The 24,388-nt window shown below is 45.9% G+C and overlaps 1 protein-coding gene across 1 annotated transcript in view; it reads right to left on the bottom strand.

The window, feature by feature from the left end:
• The window catches only part of LOC142265994 (uncharacterized), a 30,192-nt gene extending 6,984 nt beyond the window's left edge, over positions 1 to 23,208 (bottom strand). Inside the window, exons 1-6 of the mRNA XM_075332299.1 lie at positions 23,107 to 23,208; positions 22,926 to 23,023; positions 20,525 to 20,674; positions 20,216 to 20,395; positions 19,814 to 19,961; positions 15,567 to 16,974 (exon numbers count right to left, since the gene is read on the bottom strand). Of these exons, the coding sequence (XP_075188414.1) occupies positions 15,567 to 16,974; positions 19,814 to 19,961; positions 20,216 to 20,395; positions 20,525 to 20,674; positions 22,926 to 23,023; positions 23,107 to 23,191 (2,069 nt within the window). The 5' untranslated portion in view covers positions 23,192 to 23,208. The remainder of the gene's footprint in view (positions 1 to 15,566; positions 16,975 to 19,813; positions 19,962 to 20,215; positions 20,396 to 20,524; positions 20,675 to 22,925; positions 23,024 to 23,106) is intronic.
• Positions 23,209 to 24,388: the final 1,180 nt, after the last annotated feature.

Below are 24,388 nucleotides of genomic sequence, written 5' to 3'. Positions count from 1 at the left end.
TCTGCCGGTCCCCCCGTAACAGCCAGCCATGTCTCTCTCAGTGCCGCCCGCCATGTCTCTCTCAGTGCCGCCCACCATGTCTCTCTCAGTGCCGCCCGCTATGTCTCTCTCAGTGCCGCCCGCGATGTCTCTCTCAGTGCCGCCCGCCATGTCTTGACAGGTGAGTATCAAGCAGTGTGTATGTGTGTGTGTCTGTGTGGAGACATATGTGTGTGTCTGTGTTCAGAGTATACATTCATGTGTGTCATGTGTGTGTACGTGCTCGGTGCAGCAGCACGGTGGCTGAGTGGTTAGCACTACAGCCTTGCAGCGCTGGGGTCCTGGGTTCAAATCCCACCAAGGACACTATCTGCAAGGAGTTTGTATGTTCTCCCTATGTTTGTGTGGGTTTCCTCCGGGTACTCCGGTTTCCTCCCACACTACAAAGACATACAGATAGGGAACTTAGATTGTGAGCCCCAATGGGGACAGTGTTGCCAATGTTTGTAAAGTGCTATGGAATTAATAGCGCTATATAAATGAATAAAATTATTAATTAATATTATTATCCATGTGTGTCTGTGTGTATAAATATGTGTGTACATGTGCTCACGAGTGTGTGTGTGTATTGTGGGGACAGCATCAGGGAGATCGTCAGGGCCACCATGTCTCATTGCTCGCCCCAACATCTCTGAAGCCATAGTGTTGTCAGGCAAGCGCAGACATACCCGGCCACACCTCCTTACTCCTCCATCAGATCACAAATGTGTGATCGAGGCGCGGCTGGTACTACACATGCGTGGGAAGAGCGGTGACGTCAGTGCCACGGTGCATGCTGGAATAGGGTTACAGAAACTGGCAATTATGTCTGTAGATAATATATGTTTATTCTGCAAGAAAAGTCAAACTCCCTTTTGCCACCATTTCGGCTCAGTGGTGAGCCTTTGTCAAGGTAAATTAATCCTTAGGTAGACAAATGAATTAATATTTTGCAGAGATAGGGCATAAAGAATAAATTATGTACCCAGGGAATAAGAAGAAGCAAGGAGAGCCAGTGAGACCAGGAAAGGTAAGTGCAAGGATCAGTGTCCGGTGTATAGCCTGTCCAATAGCAAACTGTCCCTTATTTCAGATGTATGCATGCCAGCTGGTGGAAAGGTCTGGACTGCCAGCGTGGCCCTAACTCCTGAGTAGCCCTGGTCCAACACCTCCAGGGAGGGCCAAAACAGGAGTAAACAATCCAACAAATACCAACAGACAGGGAATAATCAAGACTTAAACTCACTGCAGGCACACACAGGGAAAACGATAATACGTGCTCAGAGAGCAATAAAGTACAGGGAGAAAAAAAACAAAACAAGGATAGTTTCACAGCACACCAAATAGCATACGACAGTTCACCAAGAACAGGATCACCACGCACAAGACCGATAACGCTGGAGCAAGGCTAGAGCTATCTTCGGCATGTGAGGCTAGGTTCCACCACTTATTATATGGCGGAGGCGGCTGTGATAGGACCTCAGCAACCTGTGACCCCAGCAGCAATTCATCAGTCAGCAGGAATTAACTCCTGCTAAACCGAAGACCAGAGTGCACTAAAGAGACGACGCCTGACTCTGGCTGAGCAAATGTGAATAGGGTCTGTAGTCACCATGACACCTAGTGAGTGAGGGGCAGAACACTGCATAACACATACTCAGTATTGGCACGCTCTAGGGCACGAGGAGGAGCAGGTGTGCCAGTTTTTCGTATACCATAAAGCTTCCATGCTTAATTGTATTTTAAATATATTCATAAATCCTTCCAACAAAATATAGACTGAGCTGAAAGAATCTATGAATCCTATCACATTGGGATGAGATCTTTACCCTTAGGGCAGAGTCACACTAGCATATGGCGTCCGATGCGAGAGCACTGAATGCGACATGCTAATGATCCTCGGCTCCTGCTCTGCTACGAACGAGAGCTGAGTGTCATGCAACTGTAATCTGATCCTGTGATCGGATCACAGCTGCAGAGGAGAGGGAGAGAGTGATCTCTCTATCTCCTCCATTGTCAGCCTGTGTGTATATTGCACTGCACTTGGATGTCAGCAGAGTGCAGTCCAATGTTTAATTTGTATCCATAGACTTGTATGGGTGCGAGCGATCCGAGACTCGGAGACAATCTTAGCATGCTGCGATTTTTTTCCTCAGTCCGATTAAGGCCCTGTCACACACAGAGATAAATCTACGGTAGATCTGTGGTTGCAGTGAAATTGTGGACAATCAGTGCCAGGTTTGTGGCTGTGTAGAAATGGAACAATATGTCCACGATTTCACTACAACCACAGATCTGCCAAAGATTTATCTCTGTGTGTGACATGGTCTTTAGTGCTGTGGAAAAACTCACAGATTTGAGCTGCAGCATTGTCTTACATGGGCACACAAAGAAAAACAGAAGTCTTTAACCCCTTCACCCCCAGCCACTAAAACACCCTAATGACCGGGCCATTTTTTGCAAGTCTGAACAGTGTCACTTTGACAGGTTATAACTCTGGAACGCTTCAACGGATCCTGGCGATTCTGACATTGTTTTTTCGTGACATATTGTACTTCATGTCAGTGGTAAATTTAGGCCGATATTTTTTGCGTTTATTTGTGAAAATTTAGGAAAGTTTGCGAAAATTTTGAACATTTCGCAATTGTCAAACTTTGAAAATTTATGCTTATAAATCTGAGGGATATGTCACACAAAATAGTTACTAAATAACATTTCCCACTTGTCTACTTTACATCAGCGCAATTTTTGAAACAAATTTTTTTTCGTTCGGAAGTTAGAAGAGGTCAAAGTTCATCAGCAATTTCTCATTTTTCCAACAAAATTTACAAAATAATTTTTTTTAGGGACCACATCACATTTGAAGTGACTTTGAGAGGCCGAGGTGACAGAAAATACCCAAAAGTGACCCCATTCTAAAAACCGCACCCCTCGATCTGCTCAAAGCCACATCCAAGAAGTTTATTAACCCTTTAGGTGCTTCACAGGAACCAAAGCAATGTGGAAGGAAAAAATGAAAATTCTACTTTTTAACACAAAAATGTTACTTTAGCCATAAAATTTTCATTTTCACAAGGGAGAAAAGAGAAAGTCCACCATTCAATTTATTGTGCAATTTCTCCTGAGTACGCAGATACCTCATATGTGGTGGAAATCAAATGTTTGGGCACACGGCAGGGCTCGGAAGGCAAGGAGCACCATTTGAATTTTTGAGTGCAAAATTAGCTGCACTCATTAGCGGACGCCATGTCTGGTTTGAAGACACCCTGAGGTATTTAAACAATGGAGCTCCCCCACAAGTTACCTCATTTTGGAAACCAGAGCCCTCAAATAATTTTTCTAGATGTTTGGTGAGCACCTGGGGGCTTCACAGAAGTTTTTAATGTTGAGCCGTGAAAAGAAAAAAAAATTTTTTTACCACAAAACTGTTGCTTCAACTAGGTAGCTTTTTTTTCACAAGGGTATCAGGAAAAAATACACCATGAAATTTATAGTGCATTTTTTCCTGAGTACGACGATACCTCATATGTGGTGGAAAGTAATTGTTTGGGCGCATGGAGGGGCTCAGCAGAGAAGGAGCGCCATTTGACAGCAAAATTGGTTGGAATCATTAGCTGACGTAATGTTGCATTTGGAGACCCCCTGAGGTACCTAAACAATGGAGCTCCCCCACAAGTGACCCCATTTTGGAAACTAGACCCCTCAAGAAGTTTATCTAGATGTTTTGCGAGGCCCACGGGGCTACACAGAAGTTGATAATGTTGAGCCATAAATACAATTTTTTTTTTTCACCACAAAACGGTTACTTGAACCAGGTAGCTTTTTTTTTCACAAGGGTATCAGGAAAAAAATGCACCATAAAACATATTGTGCAATTTCTCCTGAGTACGCAGATACCTCATATGTGGTGGAAAGTAATTGTTTGGGCGCATGGCAGGGCTCAGAAGAGACGGAGCACCTTTTGACAGCAAAATTGGTTGGAATCATTAGCGAATACCATGTCACGTTTGGAGACCCCCTATGGTGCCTAAACAGTGGAGCTCCCCCACAAATTACCCCATTTTGGAACTAGACCCCTCAAGGAATTTATCTAGATGTTTGGTGAGCCCCTTGTACCCCCAGGGGCTCCACAGAAGTTGATAACGTTGAACCGTGAAAATTTATTTTTTTTTTACCACAAAATTTTTGCATCAATCAGGTAGTTTTTTTTTTACAACGGTATCAGGAAAAAATGCACCATAAAATGTATTGTGCAATTTCTCCTGAGTATGCAGATACCTCATATGTGGTGGAAAGTAATTGTTTGGGCGGGGCTCAGAAGAGAAGGAATGCCATTTGACTTTTCAAACGCACAGACGCGGGTGCACTGATCGGCCGCTGCAGGACGCACGGTCGGATGAGATACAAAAAGCGTCAGGGATACGGGAAAAAAGGTCCCGCCAAAAATTGACCACGAATGCAGATCCGTTATCTGAATCCCTAATCAGCGCTCGGCAGAGCGCACAGACTGATGCGATACAAAAAGCGTAGGGGATACGGGAAAAAAAAGTCCCGCCGAAAACTGACCACGGATGCAGATACGCTATCTGCATCCATGATCAGCGCTCGGTAGAACGCACGGACAGATGCGATACAAAAAGCGTCGGATATGGGGAAAAAAAAAGTCCCTCCGAAAACTGACCATGGATGCAGATAAATCATCTGCATCCCTGTTCAGCGCTCGGTGCGACGCACGGACGGATGAGGTGTAAAAATAGACAGGGGATACAGAAAAAAAAATTATACTCACAGTACCCAGAGGATTAGCAGGAGGATCACTGACCAGAAGAACTTCAGGAGGAACAGAAGGCAAGCGAGATGGACAGCTTTACAGGAGCAGCAGACAGGACGTTGGTCAGATCAGCAGAAGACCCAGGAAGGACCCAGCGATGGAGGCAGATGTGATCGGGCCAATGAAGACCTCGGATGACCCGGTGAAGGCAGGTAAGAGGACGTTGGGGGGAGAGCAGAGGGGGAGGGGGAGAGCAGATGGGGAGGGGGAGGGGGAGAGGGATACCGGAGAACAGAGGCAGAAGGAAGAAAGCAGAATAGAGATCACGGAGGAGGCAGGCAAATCGCAGGGGGAGCAGATCGGAATGTAGGGGGGCAGATCGGGGCGTGGGGGGGCAGATCGTGGGGTGGGCACGGGCAGGGTCCATCGCGGGAGCGCGCAGGGTCCATTGCGGGAGCGCACAGGGGCCATCGCGGGAGCGCGCAGGGGCTGCAAGATGAGCATAATACTCACGTGGAGCAGCAGCGGTGGCGTGGTACCACAAGTACCAGCCAGTGCACGCTGCAGACATGTTGGGGGAGGGCTCGCAGACCAGCACAGGCCTGGGGAGGGCAGCTACCTGCAGAACAGACCGCCCCACTGCACACTGATTGGAGCGATTGCGCGTCATAGCTCGATCACTCCAATCAGTGCTGCAGGGGCTGGAGGGCGACATGTTAGAGCTCCAGCTATGATCTGCTGCAGCTGCGGCGGCACCTCATAGCCGGATCTCACAGTATCTCACTAATTCAGGCATTATTTTTGCCGAAATCAGTGTGAACGATGTGGTTGACGGTTCAGATTTGAACAGCCAATCACATCGATCATCGATGGGGGGTGGCGATGCCACCCCCCCTGGGGTAAAGCAAAGGTCCCCTGCTGTAAGAAACAGCAGGGGACATCATTTGAAAGCCGTTGCTATGGCCATGGCAATCAAATAAACTTTAGGCAGTAAAGTTACGTCCCTGGTCGTTAAGTCACGTTAAAATAGGACGTAACTTTACTGCCTGCGGTCGTGAAGGGGTTAAGGGGTAAACACTTAATGACCGAATCCCATTAAATTCACAAAACCCCAGCATAGGTATCATAAATGTTACTTCCTCTCCACCAAGAGATAGGCCCCTTTCAGTTCTGGTCTCTTCTACACCCATAATCTAAACTCTAATAAAGGTTTGTGGGCAGAGATGAGCGAATCTAAATAGTAAAGTTAGGTGTTTGTACCAAATACAGACTTTATACAAGAAATCAGTTACCATTCGGAGTTCGGTGCTTTATGTATCCTAACCACTCAATCTAGCATCGGTGTGCTCGGGTACACTCAGTGCTCGGCCCAGTGCGAGCCGCTTGCAGTGTGTGAATGGCTTTCACAGGGAGGTAAAAACATTGTTATAAGATGTATTGTGTACAAGGAAAAACCCCGCCCTTCCTCCCCTGGTAATAAAAGCTCTGTTTATGGCTGGATGCATGTGGGTGGAGACTGCCCAATCAGTGACTTCCAATGGGGTTCAGGACAAGTCTGGTTCCCATACTGAACTTTATTTAAAGTCCGACTGAAAAACCAGAAATTCAACGGGTCCGTATATCTCTATGTGTGGGAAAACCCACAAAAAAAATAATCTCTTGGATATCAGACAGATAAAATCCTTTAGTTATTTTTATTACAACAATTATCCTGTGTAAAGGAATCAGTTTTATAACATAAAAAGCCCAATTTATGAGGTAAATGCCTCCTCATGAATCTGGAGCATTTGATGAGTGGCATGTGCCTCCTTGTGCCATGCTAGAAATATTACTCCGATCAGACACTGGAGTGAGATTTCTGGCATAGGGAACACCACAGCTCATCATGAATTAAAGGAGCTGTGGTGTCACGCCCCCATCCCACCTCAGCTCTGTCAATTTTAGAGTGAAAATGCCAAATCTTGGCACAACTTTCCAAATTATTGTGAGTTTTTTTTGGCATAACAGCTTTGATAATTTGGGACCAGAATGTCTTAGGGTACTTTCACACTTGCGTTGTTTTCCTTCCGTTACAATCCTCCCTTTTGGAAAACAGCGGAATCCGTTAACGGATTCCGCTGTTTCCCATAGACTTGTATGGATGACGGATTGTACCAAAAAGGACCTGCGTTGCTTCCGCTGGGCGACGCTCCGTTGCTTCCGCCCAGCGGGAGGAACGCAGCATGTAATAACATTGTTTTGAGCAGCGGAATCCTCTGGATTTCACTGCGCATGCTCTTTTTTTTTTTTTAATCACAAACTTTATTTTGGCTCGCGGTGGCCGAACGTTCAGCTGAGCGCCCGGCCGTCGGCAAGTGACAGCGCTCAGCTGAGCGACTGGCTACCGGCATGCCCGGCCGCCGGCAAGTGACAGCGCTCAGCTGATCGGCCGGCTGCAGGGAGCGATCAGCTGATCACCCGGCGGCTGGCAAGTGACAGCACTCAGCAGATCACCCCGCGGCCGGCTGCAGGGAGCGATCAGCTGATCACCCGGCGGCCGGCTACTGGGAGCGATCAGCTGATCGTTCACAATAGTCTGCCGCCGGTAAAACTGTAAAAAAAAAAAAAAATCCGTTGCATCCGTTGTGCCACTATATGCAACACATCCGTTGCATCCGTCACACAACGCAATGCAACGGATGCCGTTCAACGCAAGTGTGAAACTAGCCTTAACAACTTCCACATATCTAGTCTGCAGTGTGATTCAATTCTCCCCTCACTATTTTTGTGTGAAATGCCTACAGGTCTGCGCCAACTCCAGAGGTTCTGAGGCAAAATCATCACATCTAGACAATAGAGAAAGCTAGGCAGGAAGAATATATATTTATAAGCATTTATTAACAAAACAACAAGATTTTAAATGCAATTATATACAATGTGATATACTTCAGAGTTCCTATCTCTAATCTGGGGCTGCGCTTTTTAGTAAATAAAGCAGTGGGCAACCTGAGATTAGTGAATTATCTAAATATAATCCAGTATCAAAAGCTTTCACAAATGTTCCTAAAGGCTCTCAAAAAGGCTAACTGTGTGCCAGCTAAAAATGAAAATGATTCACTGCTCCCCACGCCATAATCCCGCCCACATCTAGGCAATGAAGCCAGCGCCAACCAAGCAGTAGGCGGTAGAGATGAGCGAACCGGTCGCAGTTCAGCTCGAGTTCGGTTCGCCGAACGGAGGTCTCGTTTGAGTTCGGTTTGGCGAACCGGTTCGGCGAACCACTCGAAGAGCATAGGAAACAATGGGAGGCAATCACAAACACATAAAAACACCTAGAAAACACCCTCAAAGGTGTCCAAAAGGTGACAAACAACTCACAACACAACACAAACACATGGGAAAGTGACAAGGACATATACTCATGCGAAAACAAAAGAGCTGGACAAGGAAAAAGAGGAGGAGACACAGATATAGGCATGGCATGCCCTTCTAAAATCATGTAAAACACCGCAAGGTTACTCCAAGCGGAGTCTCCCTTTTTTCCAAAAATTGGGCCACACAGACACCACTTCAGTGGCAGCACTTGTGCCCCAGTTGTACACTTCACAGCTAGATTTGCATCAAGCACATTCAAAAATACGCCATACTTAACCATCCCCAGGATGACAGCGGGGTAGGTAGCTAAGTCTTTCCTGATCCCAGCTCTGTTCATCTTGGATCCTTTTAAAAAACACTGTAAGCAAGGGTTACTCCAAGCGGAGTCTCCCTTTTTTCCAAAAATTGGGCCACACACACACCCACCCCTTCAGTGGCAGCACTTGTGCCCCAGTTGTACACTTCACAGGTGGATTTGCATCAAGCACATTCAAAATCCTCAAGCATTTACTCTCCCCAGGATGACACAGGGGTAGTAAATTCCTTGTGGATCCATGACTTGTTCATTTTGTCACTGGACAGACGCGTGCACTTATCTGTCAGCATACACCCAGCAGCACTGAAGACACGTTCAGAGACAACGCTGGCAGCTGGACACGACAAAATCTCCAAGGCGTAAGTGGAAAGCTCTGGCCATTTTTCAAGATTTGAAGCCCAAAATGAGCAAGGCTCCATTTGCAAAGTAATGGCATCGATGTTCTTTTGGAGATACTCCTGTATCATCCTCTCCATCCGTTGACTATGTGTCAGACTTGTTGTCTCTGGTGGCCTTGTAAAGGACGGTCTAAAAAAATTATGAAAAGATTCAATAAAATTGCTGTTACCAGCACCATATACGGTGCTACTGGTACGGGTAGACTGTTGAAGATGACGAGACCGTCCCATGTTTGTCAAGTTACAACTGGGAGAATCACTCCCTGCACCTGCACGGTTGTTTGGTGGAAAAGCCGAGCTAAGATCGAGTAACAGCTTCTGCTGATACTCCTGCATACGTGCGTCCCTTTCTATGGCTGGAATTATGTCACAAAATTTGGACTTGTACCGGGGACCTAATAGTGTGGCAAGCCAGTAGTCATCATCACTTCTAATTTTGACAATACGAGGGTCATGTTGGAGGTAGTGTAGGAAGAAGGCGCTCATGTGTCTTGCACAGCCATGTGGACCAAGTCCACGCTGTGTTTGTGGCATAGAGGTGCTAACCGTTCTTTCTTCCTCTGACATCTCCCCCCAACCTCTTTCAACAGAAATTTGACCAAGGTCTCCCTCATCCGCTGAGACTTCCATTTCCATGGACAGTTCATCCTCCATTTCTTCATGTTCTCCTGCACCTTCCTCAACATTTCGCCTGCTACTATGCGCCCTTGTTGATCCATGTCCCCCATGGTCCCATGCCTGTCGTGTTGGTGATGAACGTCTGGACCTTGGTGATGTTGTTGTGTCTTGCGCATATGAATCCTCCTGTAGTTCCTCCCCTTCCTGTTCTCCCACCCCCTGACTCCGAATACTGTTTAGCGTGTGCTCCAGCATGTAAATGACTGGAATTGTCATGCTGATAATGGCATTGTCAGCGCTAAACATATTCGTTGCCATGTCGAAACTGTGCAGAAGGGTGCATAGGTCCTTGATTTGAGACCACTCCATCAGGGTGATCTGCCCCACCTCTGCATCTCGTTGGCCCAGGCTATACGTCATGACGTATTGCACCAGGGCTCAACGGTGCTGCCACAGTTGCTGTAATATGTGGAGAGTCAAATTCCAGCGTGTCGGCACATCGCATTTCAGGCGATGAACCAGCAGGCCGAAAGACTTCTGGAGCGATGCAAGTCGCTCAGCAGCGGTGGTTGAACGGCGAGTGAGCAGTGAGCAGACAGTTTTCGTGCCCTGTTCAGAAGGCCATCTAGGCCGGGATAGTGTGTTAAAAATTGCTGGACAACAAGGTTCAACACGTGAGCCATACAAGGCACGTGTGTCACCTTGCCCAGGCGAAGGGAAGCACCCAGGTTTGCAGCATTGTCGCACACGGCCTTACCAGGCTGCAGGTTGAGTGGAGACAACCATTTACCAAACTCAGTCTCCAGAGCTGCCCACAACTCAGCCGCTGTGTGACTCTTATTTCCAAGACATTTCAAGCTAAAGACCGCCTGATGCCGTTGCGCTCTGCTGCCAGCATAGTAATGAGGGGTGCGTGATTCCTTCTGCGCAGTTAGAACGCTGGTGGCCTGACCAGGCAGGCTTGGGGCGGAGGTGGAGGACCCAGACGAGGTGGAGGAGGCAGAAGCAGTGGCGGAACTTGGACAGACAGAGGATTTACACACAAGTGGTGGGGACGGCAAGACTTGTGCAGCAGACCCTTCACCATCTATCACCATAGTTACCCAGTGCCCAGTCAGCGACATGTAACGTCCCTGTCCATGCTTACTGGTCCAAGTATCGGTGGTGAAATGCACCCGTTCACACACAGAGTTTCTCAAGGAAGCGGTGATGTTGTGTGCAACATGCTGGTGTAGCGCAGGCATACCTTTCTTAGAGAAATAGTGGCGACTGGGCATCTGGTACTGAGGCACAGTGACAGACATAAGGTCTCTAAAATCCTGTGTGTCCACCAGGCGGAAAGGCAGCATTTCGGTAGCCAAGAGCTTACAGAGGGATAAAATCAACCTCTTAGCTTTGTCATGGGTCGCAGGAAATGGCCTTTTATTTGTCCACATATGAGGGACAGAGATCTGGCTGCTGTGTGTAGACGGTGGTGAGTAGGGTGTCCCTGAAAAATGCAGGTTTGTGAGGAAAGTGTAGGCATAGACATGATGTTGCCTTCATCCAACGTTGATGCTATCGATGTCTGAGAGAGCTGTACACACGCACTTGTTTCCCCTTCCAAACAAAATGACGACCTACCAAGCAAACTGCCTGTTGCGGTTACAGTGGTGGAAGTTGTGCGTGGAAAACCAGGTGTGACAGCTGTCCCCACAGTCCTAGAAGATGAAGAGCGCGCGGATGCACTGGAAGGGGCAGGCGGTGGATGGTTCGCTCCGCTAGACCGCATTGCAGCACGGTGAGCTTCCCACTGGGACATATGATATTTATTCCTGTAACGATTCATGGAAGAAGTTGTCAAACTCCTGAGGTTTTGCCCTCTACTAACAGAATCACGACAAATTTTACATATCACATGATTTGGGCGATCTTTTTCTATGTCAAAAAAGGTCCAGGCTATGCAAGGCTTAGAGGGCATGCGACCTGCTGAGCCCCCCGACTAGTGCTCAGAGGCAGAGTGGTGGCTGAGGATGCAGTTGTAGACGTGCTACCAGTACTACTCCTCTGTCCAGGAAGGCGCAAGGTAACTTCGTCGTCAGTAGCATCCTCCTTCACCGCCTCTGTTGACCTCCTCGAGTGCCTGACTGTGGGTTGACAGTAGGTGGGATCTAGAACTTCCTCATCAAGCGTTGTGTTTGCACTCCCCTCACCCTCAGACAGAGCCTCTTCCTGACGTGAACCAATATTTAAGTTGTCATCCCAATCTGGTATCTGCGTCTCATTGTCATCAGTATGTTCCTCATTGTCTATTACAACAGGTGTTTCAGTTTGTGAATAAGGGTCAACATTATGCTCAGAAACTTGTTCATCACGGCCTGAATCTGAGTCACAAAGGTTCTGGGCATCACTGCAGACCATTTCCTGGTCTGTACTCACTGTAGCTTGGGAGCAGACCTCTGATTCCCAGGCTATAGTGTGACTGAACAGCTCTGCAGACTCAGCCATCTCAGTTCCACCATACTGTGCAGGGCGGATGGAGACTTCAGAGCTGGGAGAAAGCAAGTGTGATTGAGATGACAACTCCGAGGACTGGTGTTTTTTGGATGCGGTAGTTGAGGTGGCAGAGAGGGCACTTGTTGGATCACTTGAGATCCATTCAAGCTTTTTTTTTTTTTTGCCATCATCTACCTTTGTTCCAGTTGTTCGTGTCCGTATAAAAGGGAGCACATCGGATTGTCCACGGTAAGTAGTAGACATCTTATTTTTGCTGGAAGATGGTCTATCTTCAGCAGATGTTAATGGAGCTTTGCCACCTTCCCCATAGACAAACCCTTTTATTCCTTTTCCAACACGCCTCTTCCCCTTTCCACCAGCATGTCATTTTGCCACTCATTTTGATTGCGACAAGATTGTGCACTTAAAATGTGGTAGTAAAAATTCAGAGGTGGTGTAGATTGCAGCGGTGGTCTATCTTTATTAACAGCAGAATAAACAACTATAACTATCCCTGACAATGCAACTACGGCCCTTAAACTGGCAGCATAGTTTGCTAGTATAATGGCTTAGTAACAATGAGTTTGAGTGTGCAATGCAGTGGTGCTGCAAATAGCTTTGTAACAGTGGAACAATAATGGAAGTCCAACAGCCACTTTTAGGATGCCACTAAGTTTACTCAGTGTTTGCTAGTATAATGGCTTAGTAACAATGAGCTTGAGTGTGCAAAGGGCAGGAGGGTACAGTGGCAGGGTTGTGGGTCAGTGTACAGGAAAGGAAGCCTCCCTTTCTATCCCTCCTAATGGGGAAATGCAGCGAGGAAGTCCCTGACCCTAAATTAGCTACACAGACGCTCTTATCTTCTGTAGCTGTTAAAATCTGTTTCCACGGACCTGACTGTCACCTATGGCTCTGAGCCTGCTATTATTAGCCCTTACAAGGGTTAATAATAACTTCTATCCCTATTCTGTATAGCGCTGTGTGTAGAGCGTACACAGCAGTATCGGAGACAGGAGCTACGCCAGCGGTGACTGACACCCAGACGCAGAAGAGATAATGGCGTCCAGACGGGCAGATGCCCGTATTTATAATGCAGGGACATGTGACATAGACATCCTATCACACATGCCGTTGCTTTTCTGGCTAAAAGTCCACTTAGCTGTGTGTGTGTCTGGGATTGGCTGACATGCTGGCCCGCCCCACTACACGCGCGCGCTTAGGGAAGGAAGACAAGGAAAAAAAAAAATTATCCCAGCAGCAGTGATCTGAATGCACTGTTCCCGCACACTATACGCTGAAATTTCATAATAGTGTGAGTCAGAGTGACTTACACTATTACAGCGGAAAGCCAGCTAGTAATTAGCTTGGCTTTTTGCTGCTAGAACCGTTCTCGAACAAAACTAGAACTATCGAGCTTTAGCAAAAAGCTCGAGTTCTAGCTCGATTTAGAACAGCACCCAAAATCACTCGAACCGCGAACTGGAGAACCACGAACCGCGCTCAACTCTAGTAGGCGGTATTATTAGCGTGGGGAGCAGCGAATATTTATTCTGTTTAATATCGGGTACACATGATTACTAAGCCGCCTGCTTACTGCTGTGGCTGGGCGATCACGTGTGTCTACTATTAGACATTGAATATTCACTGCTCTCCAAACCCATAATCCCGGCTGTGGGGAGCAGTCAATATTCTGGCAGCTTACTGAAAGAAAATGTCCGTAGACCTTGAGAGCTAAGAAGACGTTGTAGACAATCCGTTCCAAGCAAAGACTGAAGTTTATTCCGAGATAGCAACAGAGCAGATAAGACAGGTTATGCGGCAGGATGACACACACAGGTGTCTTGCAGAACAGCAGAATTAGCCACAGATGAAGAAGTGTCCCCCGAAAGGCATGTGGGGGCTCTTATACATGTTAGACAAAGGAAAGCTCATACTGCAGAGAAAGGCGTATACGTTGGAGAACAAAGAATATAATGATACATTATGACATTATTTATGAGCATTGCGGTAAAAACTTATTGGATTCCTATGGGCCTCCATGATACTTTTCACTAGTTCAGCCATGTCGTCAATGCTGACATTTCTGATTCCTGAAGGCGCCTCTACTTCACATAACTCTTCACACACTGACAACTCTATTGACAACTTAATTTCTTTATCAATTCAATACACCTGCTATTCATGACTACACCACCATCTATCAACTGACGCAATTGTATTCTTCTATTCGATTTAACCTTTTTTGGACCTTTTCTTATACTTGCTAATTACACTGATGTCATCTCTATCTCCTCTCTGGGGGGAGAACTCTAGCCAGTGCATCTCATTAGCTGCAAAGTTAGTTTGCTCAAGTCTTCCCAAGATGGCTGTTAGATACAACATGGCTGTTCAGCACATTATGGCTGACTATTCTCTAACACTTACGTCTGCGTGTAACTGGGGGCACATGGCAGTAATGTCATGCGCTTCTCTGCTTACATGGTGAAGTCACTTGCCAGCATCAGAAAAGAACACCGTGCACCGGGAGAGCGGAGGGATGGGGAGTATAATCATTTCTTTTATAATATAATAATAAAGTTTTATTTCTATAGCGACAATATATTCCGCAGCGCTTTACAATTCAGAGGGGACATGTACAGACAATTTGAGACAATACAAAGTAACAAAATTAAGATACCAGGAGGAGTGAGGGCCCTGCTCGTAAGCTTACAGTCTATGAGGAAATAGGGGAGAAACAAAAGGTGATTTTCTTATGTGTGCAGCGTGATGGGGAAATATATACAAGAATGGGCCCGAGAGGAGGGCTAAATATACAAGAATGGGGACATATATACTAGGACAAGAATCATATATACCAGGATGGGGATAATATATACCAGGATGGGATAAAAATGGGCAACATATATACCAGGATGGATATACAGTATACACGAGGATGGGAGACACATCAACAGTACCTGGAAGGGGCCCAGGTTGGGTGGCATCAGTACAGAATTGGGGAATTTTTCCCAGTAACAGTGTCAGCAGCAGATCCACCCCCCCCCCCCCCCCCCCATAACAGTGAGTCATGACCACATTTTTTGTGTCAATCTTTTTCCCTATATTCCTTCTTCAAAACCTAGGTGTGTCTTTTGGTCCAAAAAATACAATAAGTTTAAAAAGAAATAAAATGGTTCTTTTCCTCACAAATTCTTACTTGAGCAATTGTAGCCAATTTTTTTTTATAAAACCCTTTGAATTATAGTACAACATGATGGCTTCTCCTGTGTGACTCATCGGACAGCAGGAACTGATTAGTCTTAAAAACATTTGGCAAATTCTGAAAGCAAGAATGGCTGCTCCACTCTGTCGGTTTTCTAAATGTCGGCAAGACTTGATTTACCAATTAAACATTTCAATTATTCACAACATGAAAAAGGTTCCTTCCCTGTGCGGCTTCTTCACATGTTTAACAAGACCTGATTTACTAGTAAAACATTGCCCACATTCTGAACCTGAAAATACGTTCTCCCGTTTGTGAATTTTCTGATGTCTAACAAATTCTGATTTCTGACTAACACATTTCCCATACTCTGAACATTAAAATGGATTGGCCCCTGTGTGAGATCTTTGATGCCTAACAAGATGTGCTTTCCGAATAAAACATTTCCCACATTCTGAACATGAAAATGGCTTCTCCCCTGTGTGAGATCTTTGATGCACAACAAGATGTGATTTCTCAATAAAACATTTCCCACATTCTGAACATGAAAACGGCTTCTCCCCTGTGTGAGATCTTTGATGCACAACAAGATGTGATTTCTCAATAAAACATTTCCCACATTCTGAACATGAAAATGGCTTCTCCCCTGTGTGAATTTTATGATGTCTAACTTCATTTGATTTACTAGTAAAACATTGCCCACATTCTGAACATGAAAATGGCTTCTCACCTGTGTGAGATCTTTGATGCATAACAAGATCTGATTTCTGAATATAAAATTTCCCACATTCTGAACATGAAAATACGTTCTCCCCTGTGTGAATTTTCTGATGTCTAACAAATTCTGATTTCTGACTAAAACTTTTCCCACACTCTGAACATGAAAATGGATTGTCCCCTGTGTGATTTTTATGATGTCTAACAAGATGTGACATCTGAATAAAACATTTTTCACATTCTGAACATGAAAATGGCTTATCCTCTGTGTGAGATCTTTGATGTCTAAGAAGATCTGATTTCTGGATAAAACATTTTCCACATTCTGAACATGAAAATGGCTTCTCTCCTGTGTGAGATCTTTGATGCACAACAAGAGCTGATTTCTGAATAAAACATTTCCCACATTCTGAACATGAAAATGGCTTCTCCCCTGTGTGAGATCTTTGATGCATAACAAGAACTGATTTCGCAATAAAACATTTCCCACACTCTGAACATGAAAATACCTTCTCCCCTGTGTGAATTTTCTGATGTCTAACAAAATTTGATTTCTGACTAAAACATTTCCTACACTCTGAACATGAAAATGGTTTCTCCCCTGTGTGAATTTTCTGATGTCTAACAAATTCTGATTTATGACTAAAACATTTCCCACATTCTGAGCATGAAACTGGTTTCTCCCCTGTGTGAATTTTCTGATGTCTAACAAGGTGTGATTTCTGAATAAAACATTTCCCACATTCTTGACATGAAAATGGATTCGTCCCAGTGTGATATTTTTGATGGTCAAGAAGATGTGATTTCCTGGTAAAACATTTCCCACATTTTAAACATGAAAATGGCTTCTCCCTTGTAGGAACCGTTTCATCCGTTTCATATTCCACATCCCTTCTGTAACTTTTATTCTGCTTACAATTCTGTGATAAATGGGAATTTTGGGCTTGTTTGAAAAACTCAGATGATAGAGCTTTCCGAGGAAGGACTGGATTTATATCTGGGACAACAGCATGCTCTTCATATGTATCATGTGGGATACTTTCATCATCTGTTATAAATTCTGAAGATATTAGAGATCCATCTGAACTCCCAATACAGTCATCTGCTAAAAATAAACACAAAGTTATTAATATCATTAAAAATTATCTTGAAAATACATTTTTGTTTAAACCATAACATCAGAAATTAATTTAGGGAAAAAATTATTCTGAATCTGTTGTCCAATATCGAGATCTAAAGGCCCCTTTACACGCTATGATTTATCTGACGATATGTCGTCGGGGTCACGGTTTTCGTGATGCACTTCCATCGTCTTTAACGATGTCGTTGCGTGTGACACCTACGTGCGACTCCGAACGATCTTAAAAATAGCGAAAATCGTTGATCGTTGACACAACGTTCAGTTTCAAAATATTGTTCATCGTTTGGAACGCAGCAGACATATTGCTATATTTGACACCCTGCCAACGACGAACAACATCCACACGACCGCCTTGGTCAAACAATATATCGCTGAACGATGTAGCGTCGTTTGTGAGATGGGTACGTGTGACTGCTAAAAAACGACCTATGAGCGATCTCGGCAAATTGGAGTAACGATCTGGGCGTGTCACATCGCTAACGAGATCGCTAGCGATATCGTTTTGTGTAAAGCGGCCTTAAGAGTTACATCTTTGTTAATTCGGCTCTCCCATTCCTAGCACCAGTTCTCTGGAATGTGCTACAGTAAATAATCTAATTGATTGTCACAATGTGACTGCAGGATAATGAGGGATAGGGGGCTCCTATACTGTCCCTCACTATAGGGGACCCTAAGCTATTCCTAACCCCTGGATTACCCTTGAAGATGGAGATGCCGAAGTCTCGTGCATTACTAGTCTCCTGACTAGATCTAATCTGTGATCCCCAAGGGAAGGAAGGGGCAGGATTATCATGGAAATACAGATTAAGACAGACGGGAATCATTGCAAACTCACAAAAATAAACAGTGAGAGGCTAAGGAGAAAAGCAAGAGCAGGAAGGCAGCAACAAGAATGACAACAAGGGTTAACACCACAACAGCTCACAGTAATAATGCACAAAAAACACCCATAAATCTGGATCACAACACCTCACCAGATCAGTATAGGTAAACGATAGCTGGCATTAATGAAATAGTCCAGCCAGCATATACAGAACGGGAGCAAACAATACTTTCTCCTCTACAGCATGTGATCACAGACATTAATAAGCAGCCCAGCAGAGAATAACTCTTACTAGCCTGCCCAAGCCTGTGGTTTGATGCCTGCGTCTCCCTGCGCTGCTCACAGACAGCAGAGAAATTAACATGCAAAGTACCAGAGTCTATCATTTCAACAGATCCTGACGCTGCCATGACAGTTGGCAAAACCTGCAAACATCTCCTTGAAACATTGATCCACAACATAGACAATTTCAAAGCGTTTTTTTTCAAAGACGAAAATAAAATATAGACAGATGCTGAAAACTCAACTGGGTTGTCTGGGACTGTAATGCTGATAGCCTATCCTAAAGCCTGCTTTACACCAGTCGATCTATCGTGCGATAGCACGAGCGATCGTACCTGCCCCTGTTGTTTTTGCGTAATGGGCAAATCGCTGCCCGTGGCGCACAAACTCGTTTAACCCCCGTCACACGCACTTACCTTCCGGACGACCTCGCTGTGGGCCACGAACGTCCACTTCCTGAAGTGGGAGGGACGTTCGGCGTCACAGCGACGTCATACGGCAGCCGGCCAATAGAAGCGGAGGGGTGGAGATGAGCGGGATGTAAACATCTCGCCCACCTCCTTCCTTCCATTAAGCCGGCGGGTGCTGTGGGACGCAGATAAGCTGTGCTCATCATTCCCGTGGTGTCACACGGAGCAACGTGTGATGCCACAGAAACGATGAACAACCTGCACCCATAGAAATAAACGATATTATGAAAGTTAACGATGAGTACACGACTCACGATTTGTGAGCGATACTGCGTCGCTCGGAGGTGTCACACGAGACGCCATCGTGCGCTATGCCGGATGTGCGTCACGAAAACCGTGACCCCGACGACATATCGCACGATATATTGTCTCGTGTAAAGCCCGCATTAGGCTTTGTAACCAAAGCAGGTAGCAGGGTCTTGCAGCCTGTACAGATAAACATTAGGGTTCAAATTCATCAAGACCAATGATGTACACTGAAAAATGATGCCAGGGACTGGAGTGAGATTTCTGGCATAGGAAACATTGCAGTTTGTTATGAATTAGAGAAGCGGTGGCATCACACCCTTCTTCTGGCCAAGCTCTGCCCATTTTGGCAAAGCTGGTTAAAATTGGCGTGAACACACACACCAGCCTTTGGTCACATGATGTGATGTAAAAAAGGTCCTTAAGCAGTCCTATAATTGGCATATAAACACTGGGGCCACTAGGATTATGGGGGCCCTGTGAAATTGTTCAGTTTGCTCTCCCTTTCCCCTAATACCAGTCCGGCATGCCAGCCTGTGTCCTGTTCAGTTCATTTAGACTCCTGCAATTAAGAGACCTTTGGTAACATCATGTCACATGACTTTGAAATCACCAAAGGTCCTTAAACAATCAACCTTAGAATACAACTGATGGAGTCAAAAAGAGAGTGGGGTTCCTCAGAAATTGAGCAATTTGATTCCTCCCAACTCCTGACTGTAACTAGGGCTTATTCTTGGAGTAGGGCTTATATTTCAAACATTCTCGAAAAATCCCATAAAATCATGTTAGGGCTTATTTTCGGTGTATTTTCAGGGAAACAGGGTATTCATGAACCCTCTGCAGGTGTTTAAGTTGCCTTCATAATAACATAGAGAAGACACTAGAAGCAAAGAAAATACAGCTGAAAAAAAATCCAGAGCAGAAAGTCTAAAAATGTAAACACAAAATTAGTGCAGAAAGTACATGAGTAGAAATCTCTTACTGGATAGAGCTGGATGAGACACATCCTGAGGAACATTGGGATCTTCTTGTTTACAGTCCTGTGGGAGAAGAGGACGGGGACATCTCTCTGGTGTTGTCCTCTTACTGGATAGAACTGGAGGAGACACATACAGGGACTGAATTAATTCCTTACATAGAGATAATTATAGGCCGTGTGTATTTAGTCCTGTCTATTACCTGGTGATGTGAGGAGCTGGGGAACCACCATCATGACGTCCTTGTACAGATCTTTGTGTCCTTCTAAATACTCCCACTCCTCCATGGAGAAATAGACGGTGACGTCCTGACACCTTATAGGAACCTGACACATACAATGATACCGTCACCCCCGATCCCTTCATAGCGTTACTGTATAATGTCCCAGCATTCCCAGCAGTGTCACCTCTCCAGTCAGCAGCTCAATCATCTTGTAGGTGAGTTCTAGGATCTTCTGGTCATTGATGTCCTCATGTATCGGGGGGTGAGGTGGAGGCCCCGTGATTGGGCTCAGGGGTCTTCCCCATCCCTCAGACACAGGGGCCTGACAGCGCTCACTAGAGGTCTTCTTCACTACTGTGTAATCCTGGTTATGGAGAGACACAGTAATAAATCTCACTACAGACATTTCCAGTGTCCTCACCTCTCCAGTTCTGTCCATCTGTTATTCCCATAGATAAGAATGATGTAATGTGACGTCATCAGAATCTCTCACCTCTCCAGTAAGCCGGAAGAGGATCTCTAGGGTGAGGTGTAATATCCTCTCTGCCATCCTGTCCCTGTCGATATCCATCCTTGATGGGTCAATCAGGAGCATTCTCTTATATAGAAGATCTCCACTGAGAGGATCAAATATTGTAAGGACCTGAATGGAGAGAAGATGACGATGTAACATCATAAAGAATCCGGTGTAATAATACAATTTTTGGAGATAACCGTTCACTAGATAGGGATGATTGCCGCACCGCCATGAGGAGTCCAGACTAACTCTGCTGACTCATTACAGTGAATGGATCTTTAGGGGGTTTCATCTGAATCATGTCATTTGAAGAATTACATGTAGACCTGTCATGCTAATAGGTTGAGGAGAAGGGACGTAGCCTCACTGCGCCCTGAACCAGGCTTATCCAGAGGGGCATGGTTAAGTGCCTACCCAGTCATCACCAGAGCCTCTGAGGTTGGAGTTTGCTGACAGTAGGCACCAGTTACCAATGTGTTCCACCAAGAGGCTGTGCATCATGAGAAAGATGGGGTGGGAACCACTGCTTCTAGAGAAGAACAGGAAGGATAAACCCTGTCACTTACTCTGAGCAACCCTGAGCTCCCCGATGTCCCAAGACAGGTTCTTTCACGTCGTGTGACAATCACGTGTCTTACCCTAACCACAACCGTGTCTAGTGAGCAGGGCTGGAGGAACACTAGTCCTTCTTTATGATAATGACACAAAAGGAAAAAGAAACTGCATTCCCAAACAAGTGGTAAAAAAGAGGGATGGAAGAGAAATGAATAAAAAGGGAGATGATCAATAGGAAGACACCAAAAAATGTTTTCCAAGCAGCAATCTCCAGGATCAAATTAAAAAAAAATTCTCTTTCCATGGCTCTCACCTCCATGCCAGCACCATGGAAAAGCAAGTTATCCCTGGCAACTACTGAGGTACAGTGGTGAGAACTTATACCAGGAGGGAGTGCAAAAATCAGAGCAGCTGAGACAACTCAGGATGGTAAGCCAAGAAAGACACAAGGGTCCGCTTAACCCTAGCAGCACCAGCACAAGGATCGTCTGCACAGCTAAGTGGAAAACAAAGCAGATCCAAGTAGTGCTGGCTTGCGCGGTGACCTTCTGACCCATCGGATAGGGGCGACCTCTCTCTGTCTGATAACCTGGTGTCGAAACTCTGATGTAAGTGTTCAGTGTAGAGAACGGGATAAATGTGATCCAAAAGTCACAGACAGATGGAGAAGTCACATCTATGATCAGCTCTAATCCTGCTGTGGCGCCCCTGAGGCTTCAGGCGCCACAGGGTACTGCACCTCAATTAAGGTGTAGTACTTATCCTGGGTCCAAGGAGGGTCGGTCGGTACCGGTTCCACCAACACACATACACACAGTTACAATGTGTTGCCCTCCCCAATGGGGACCGTACCAGTGTCAGGTCACAGTAGGGGGTCACTACAGCGGTTGGGTTTACAGGACACCACCGCACCAGGGGCTCCCCGATCCACAGGAGCTGGGATCCAGGGTAAGGGAGAAGCAACCACCAGGGGGAGTCAGGAGCAAACAGTGGGAAGAGCAGGTTGACCTAGTGAGAGTAGTCAACCAGCCGGTGGCAGCGCCTGGAGGCAACAGCTTGGAATACACAACACAACTACAAAGGAGGGAACAGCTCTAGACACGGAGCAGAGCGGATGTGCCGCGAGGCAGCTCTGTGGGCCAAGGCGTTTGGACACGGGCGCTGGGGAGAAGCAGGCGGCTGCTTCCACAGGACCCACGCTGTCTGGGTACAGAACCCTACGGCAGATATACTTCACGTTGTCTACCAACTCTGCAATGGTCGCAGGAATGGCTAGAAGAGTCACCGGACCTGTCCCACCGAGTCTGCAGCCAAATAGCATATAGGATCCGGGGTTTAGGTCTTGGACCAGCCCCACATCGGAACCACGCTATCAGCATACAGAACGGGACACTTTACTGACACCGGGATCCCCAAGTGATTCACGCCACAGGGATCCAATACTTAGCGCAGCAAAGGAGGAAGGGCTCATAGACTGACATACACCAGATCTGACCTTCCACAGAATCGTTATTGTCTGGAGTCCATCGTGGCGGAGAATGGTACTCTGGGGCAGCGCCTGAACTACCAGTGAGTAAAAGACCTGGAACCGCAGCCCCTGTCTCTGCTTCTCCTTTTCCGGCACCAACGGGGACCACCACCACCCCCGTCCGTCTTCAGTCATCCTCCCTGAGGTAACCCCACTCTGCCTGTGATGAGCGACACCTTCCCAGCGGCGACCTTCACCACCAGCCCCGGAGAGGATAAAACAAGACTGAGCACAAGACCTTCACAGCCGTTGACACATCCTAGGGAGATTTCATAGCACCTTCTCTCCATCTACCTGATGATCCTGAGGAACATTGGGATCTTCTTGTTTACAGTCCTGTGGGAGAAGAGGATGGGGACATCTCTCTGGTGTTGTCCTCTTACTGGATAGACCTGGAGGAGACACATACAGGGGCTGAATTCATTCCTTACATACAGATAATTATAGGCCGTGTGTATTTAGTCCTGTCTATTACCTGGTGATGTGAGGGGCAGGGGAACCTCCATCATGACGTCCTTGTACAGATCTTTGTGTCCTTCTAAATACTCCCACTCCTCCATGGAGAAATAGACAGTGACGTCCTGACACCTTATAGGAACCTGACACATACAATGATACAGTCACCCCCGATCCCTTCATAGCGTTACTGTATAATGTCCCAGCAATCCCAGCAGTGTCACCTCTCCAGTCAGCAGCTCAATCATCTTGTAGGTGAGTTCTAGGATCTTCTGGTCATTGATGTCCTCATGTATCGGGGGGTGAGGTGGAGGCCCCGTGATTGGGCTCAGGGGTCTTCCCTCAGACACAGGGGCCTGACAGCGCTCACTAGAGGTCTTCTTCACTACTGTGTAATCCTGGTTATGGAGAGACACAGTAATAAATCTCACTCCAGACATTTCCAGAGTCCTCACCTCTCCAGTTCTGTGCATCCGTTATTCCCATAGATAAGAATGATGTAATGTGACGTCATCAGAATCTCTCACCTCTCCAGTAAGCCGGAAGAGGATCTCTAGGGTGAGGTGTAATATCCTCTCCGCCATCTTGTCCCTGTCCATATCCATCCTTCACGGGGCAATCAGGAGAATTCTCTTATATAGAATAAAACCACTGAGAGGATCCGATATTATAAGGACCTGAATGGGGAGAAGATGAGCCGATATGTAACATTAATCGAGATAATAATGAAGGGATGATATCATTTGGGCAGTAGAAAAAAAAATTCAAGATGAAATGAAGTTGCACCTAAAATGGTATCAATGAAAACGTCAGTTCATCAAGCAAAAAACAAGTCGTCACTCAACTCTGATGTCAGAAAATGGAGACACAAGCTGATTTTTTTACGTTTTTTTTTTGTTTTCTTGTTTTTTTTTTACAAAAGTCTGATTTTTATTTACTACTAGAGATGAGTGAACCTGAAGTTCGGTTTTCGGTACAAACTCAGACTTTTTCAAGATAGCAAAGTTCAGGTTTGGAGTTCGGGGGCTTTACGTATGAAAACCACTCATGTTATCAGATGTATTGTGCACCAAGAAATAAAACTGAAAAGACCCGCCCTCCCCTGTTAGTGATCGGTTTATGGCTGCATGTGGGCGGAGACCCGAACTGCCAATCAATGAGTTCAAATAAAGTTCAGGTCAAGTCCAAGTCCAGAACCGATCTTTAGAAATGTTCAGCTGGACCAGCAGAAGCCGAACGTCCACGGGTCCGCTCATCTCTAGTCACCACTAAGATAATAAATGTCTGATATTGCTGTAATC

The sequence above is a fragment of the Anomaloglossus baeobatrachus genome, unplaced genomic scaffold (genome assembly GCF_048569485.1).
Source record: "Anomaloglossus baeobatrachus isolate aAnoBae1 unplaced genomic scaffold, aAnoBae1.hap1 Scaffold_281, whole genome shotgun sequence".
In the NCBI taxonomy this organism is placed as follows: domain Eukaryota; kingdom Metazoa; phylum Chordata; class Amphibia; order Anura; family Aromobatidae; genus Anomaloglossus; species Anomaloglossus baeobatrachus.
The sequence above is the reverse complement of the archived record's forward strand: the minus strand, read 5'-3'. Positions and strand labels throughout refer to the sequence as shown.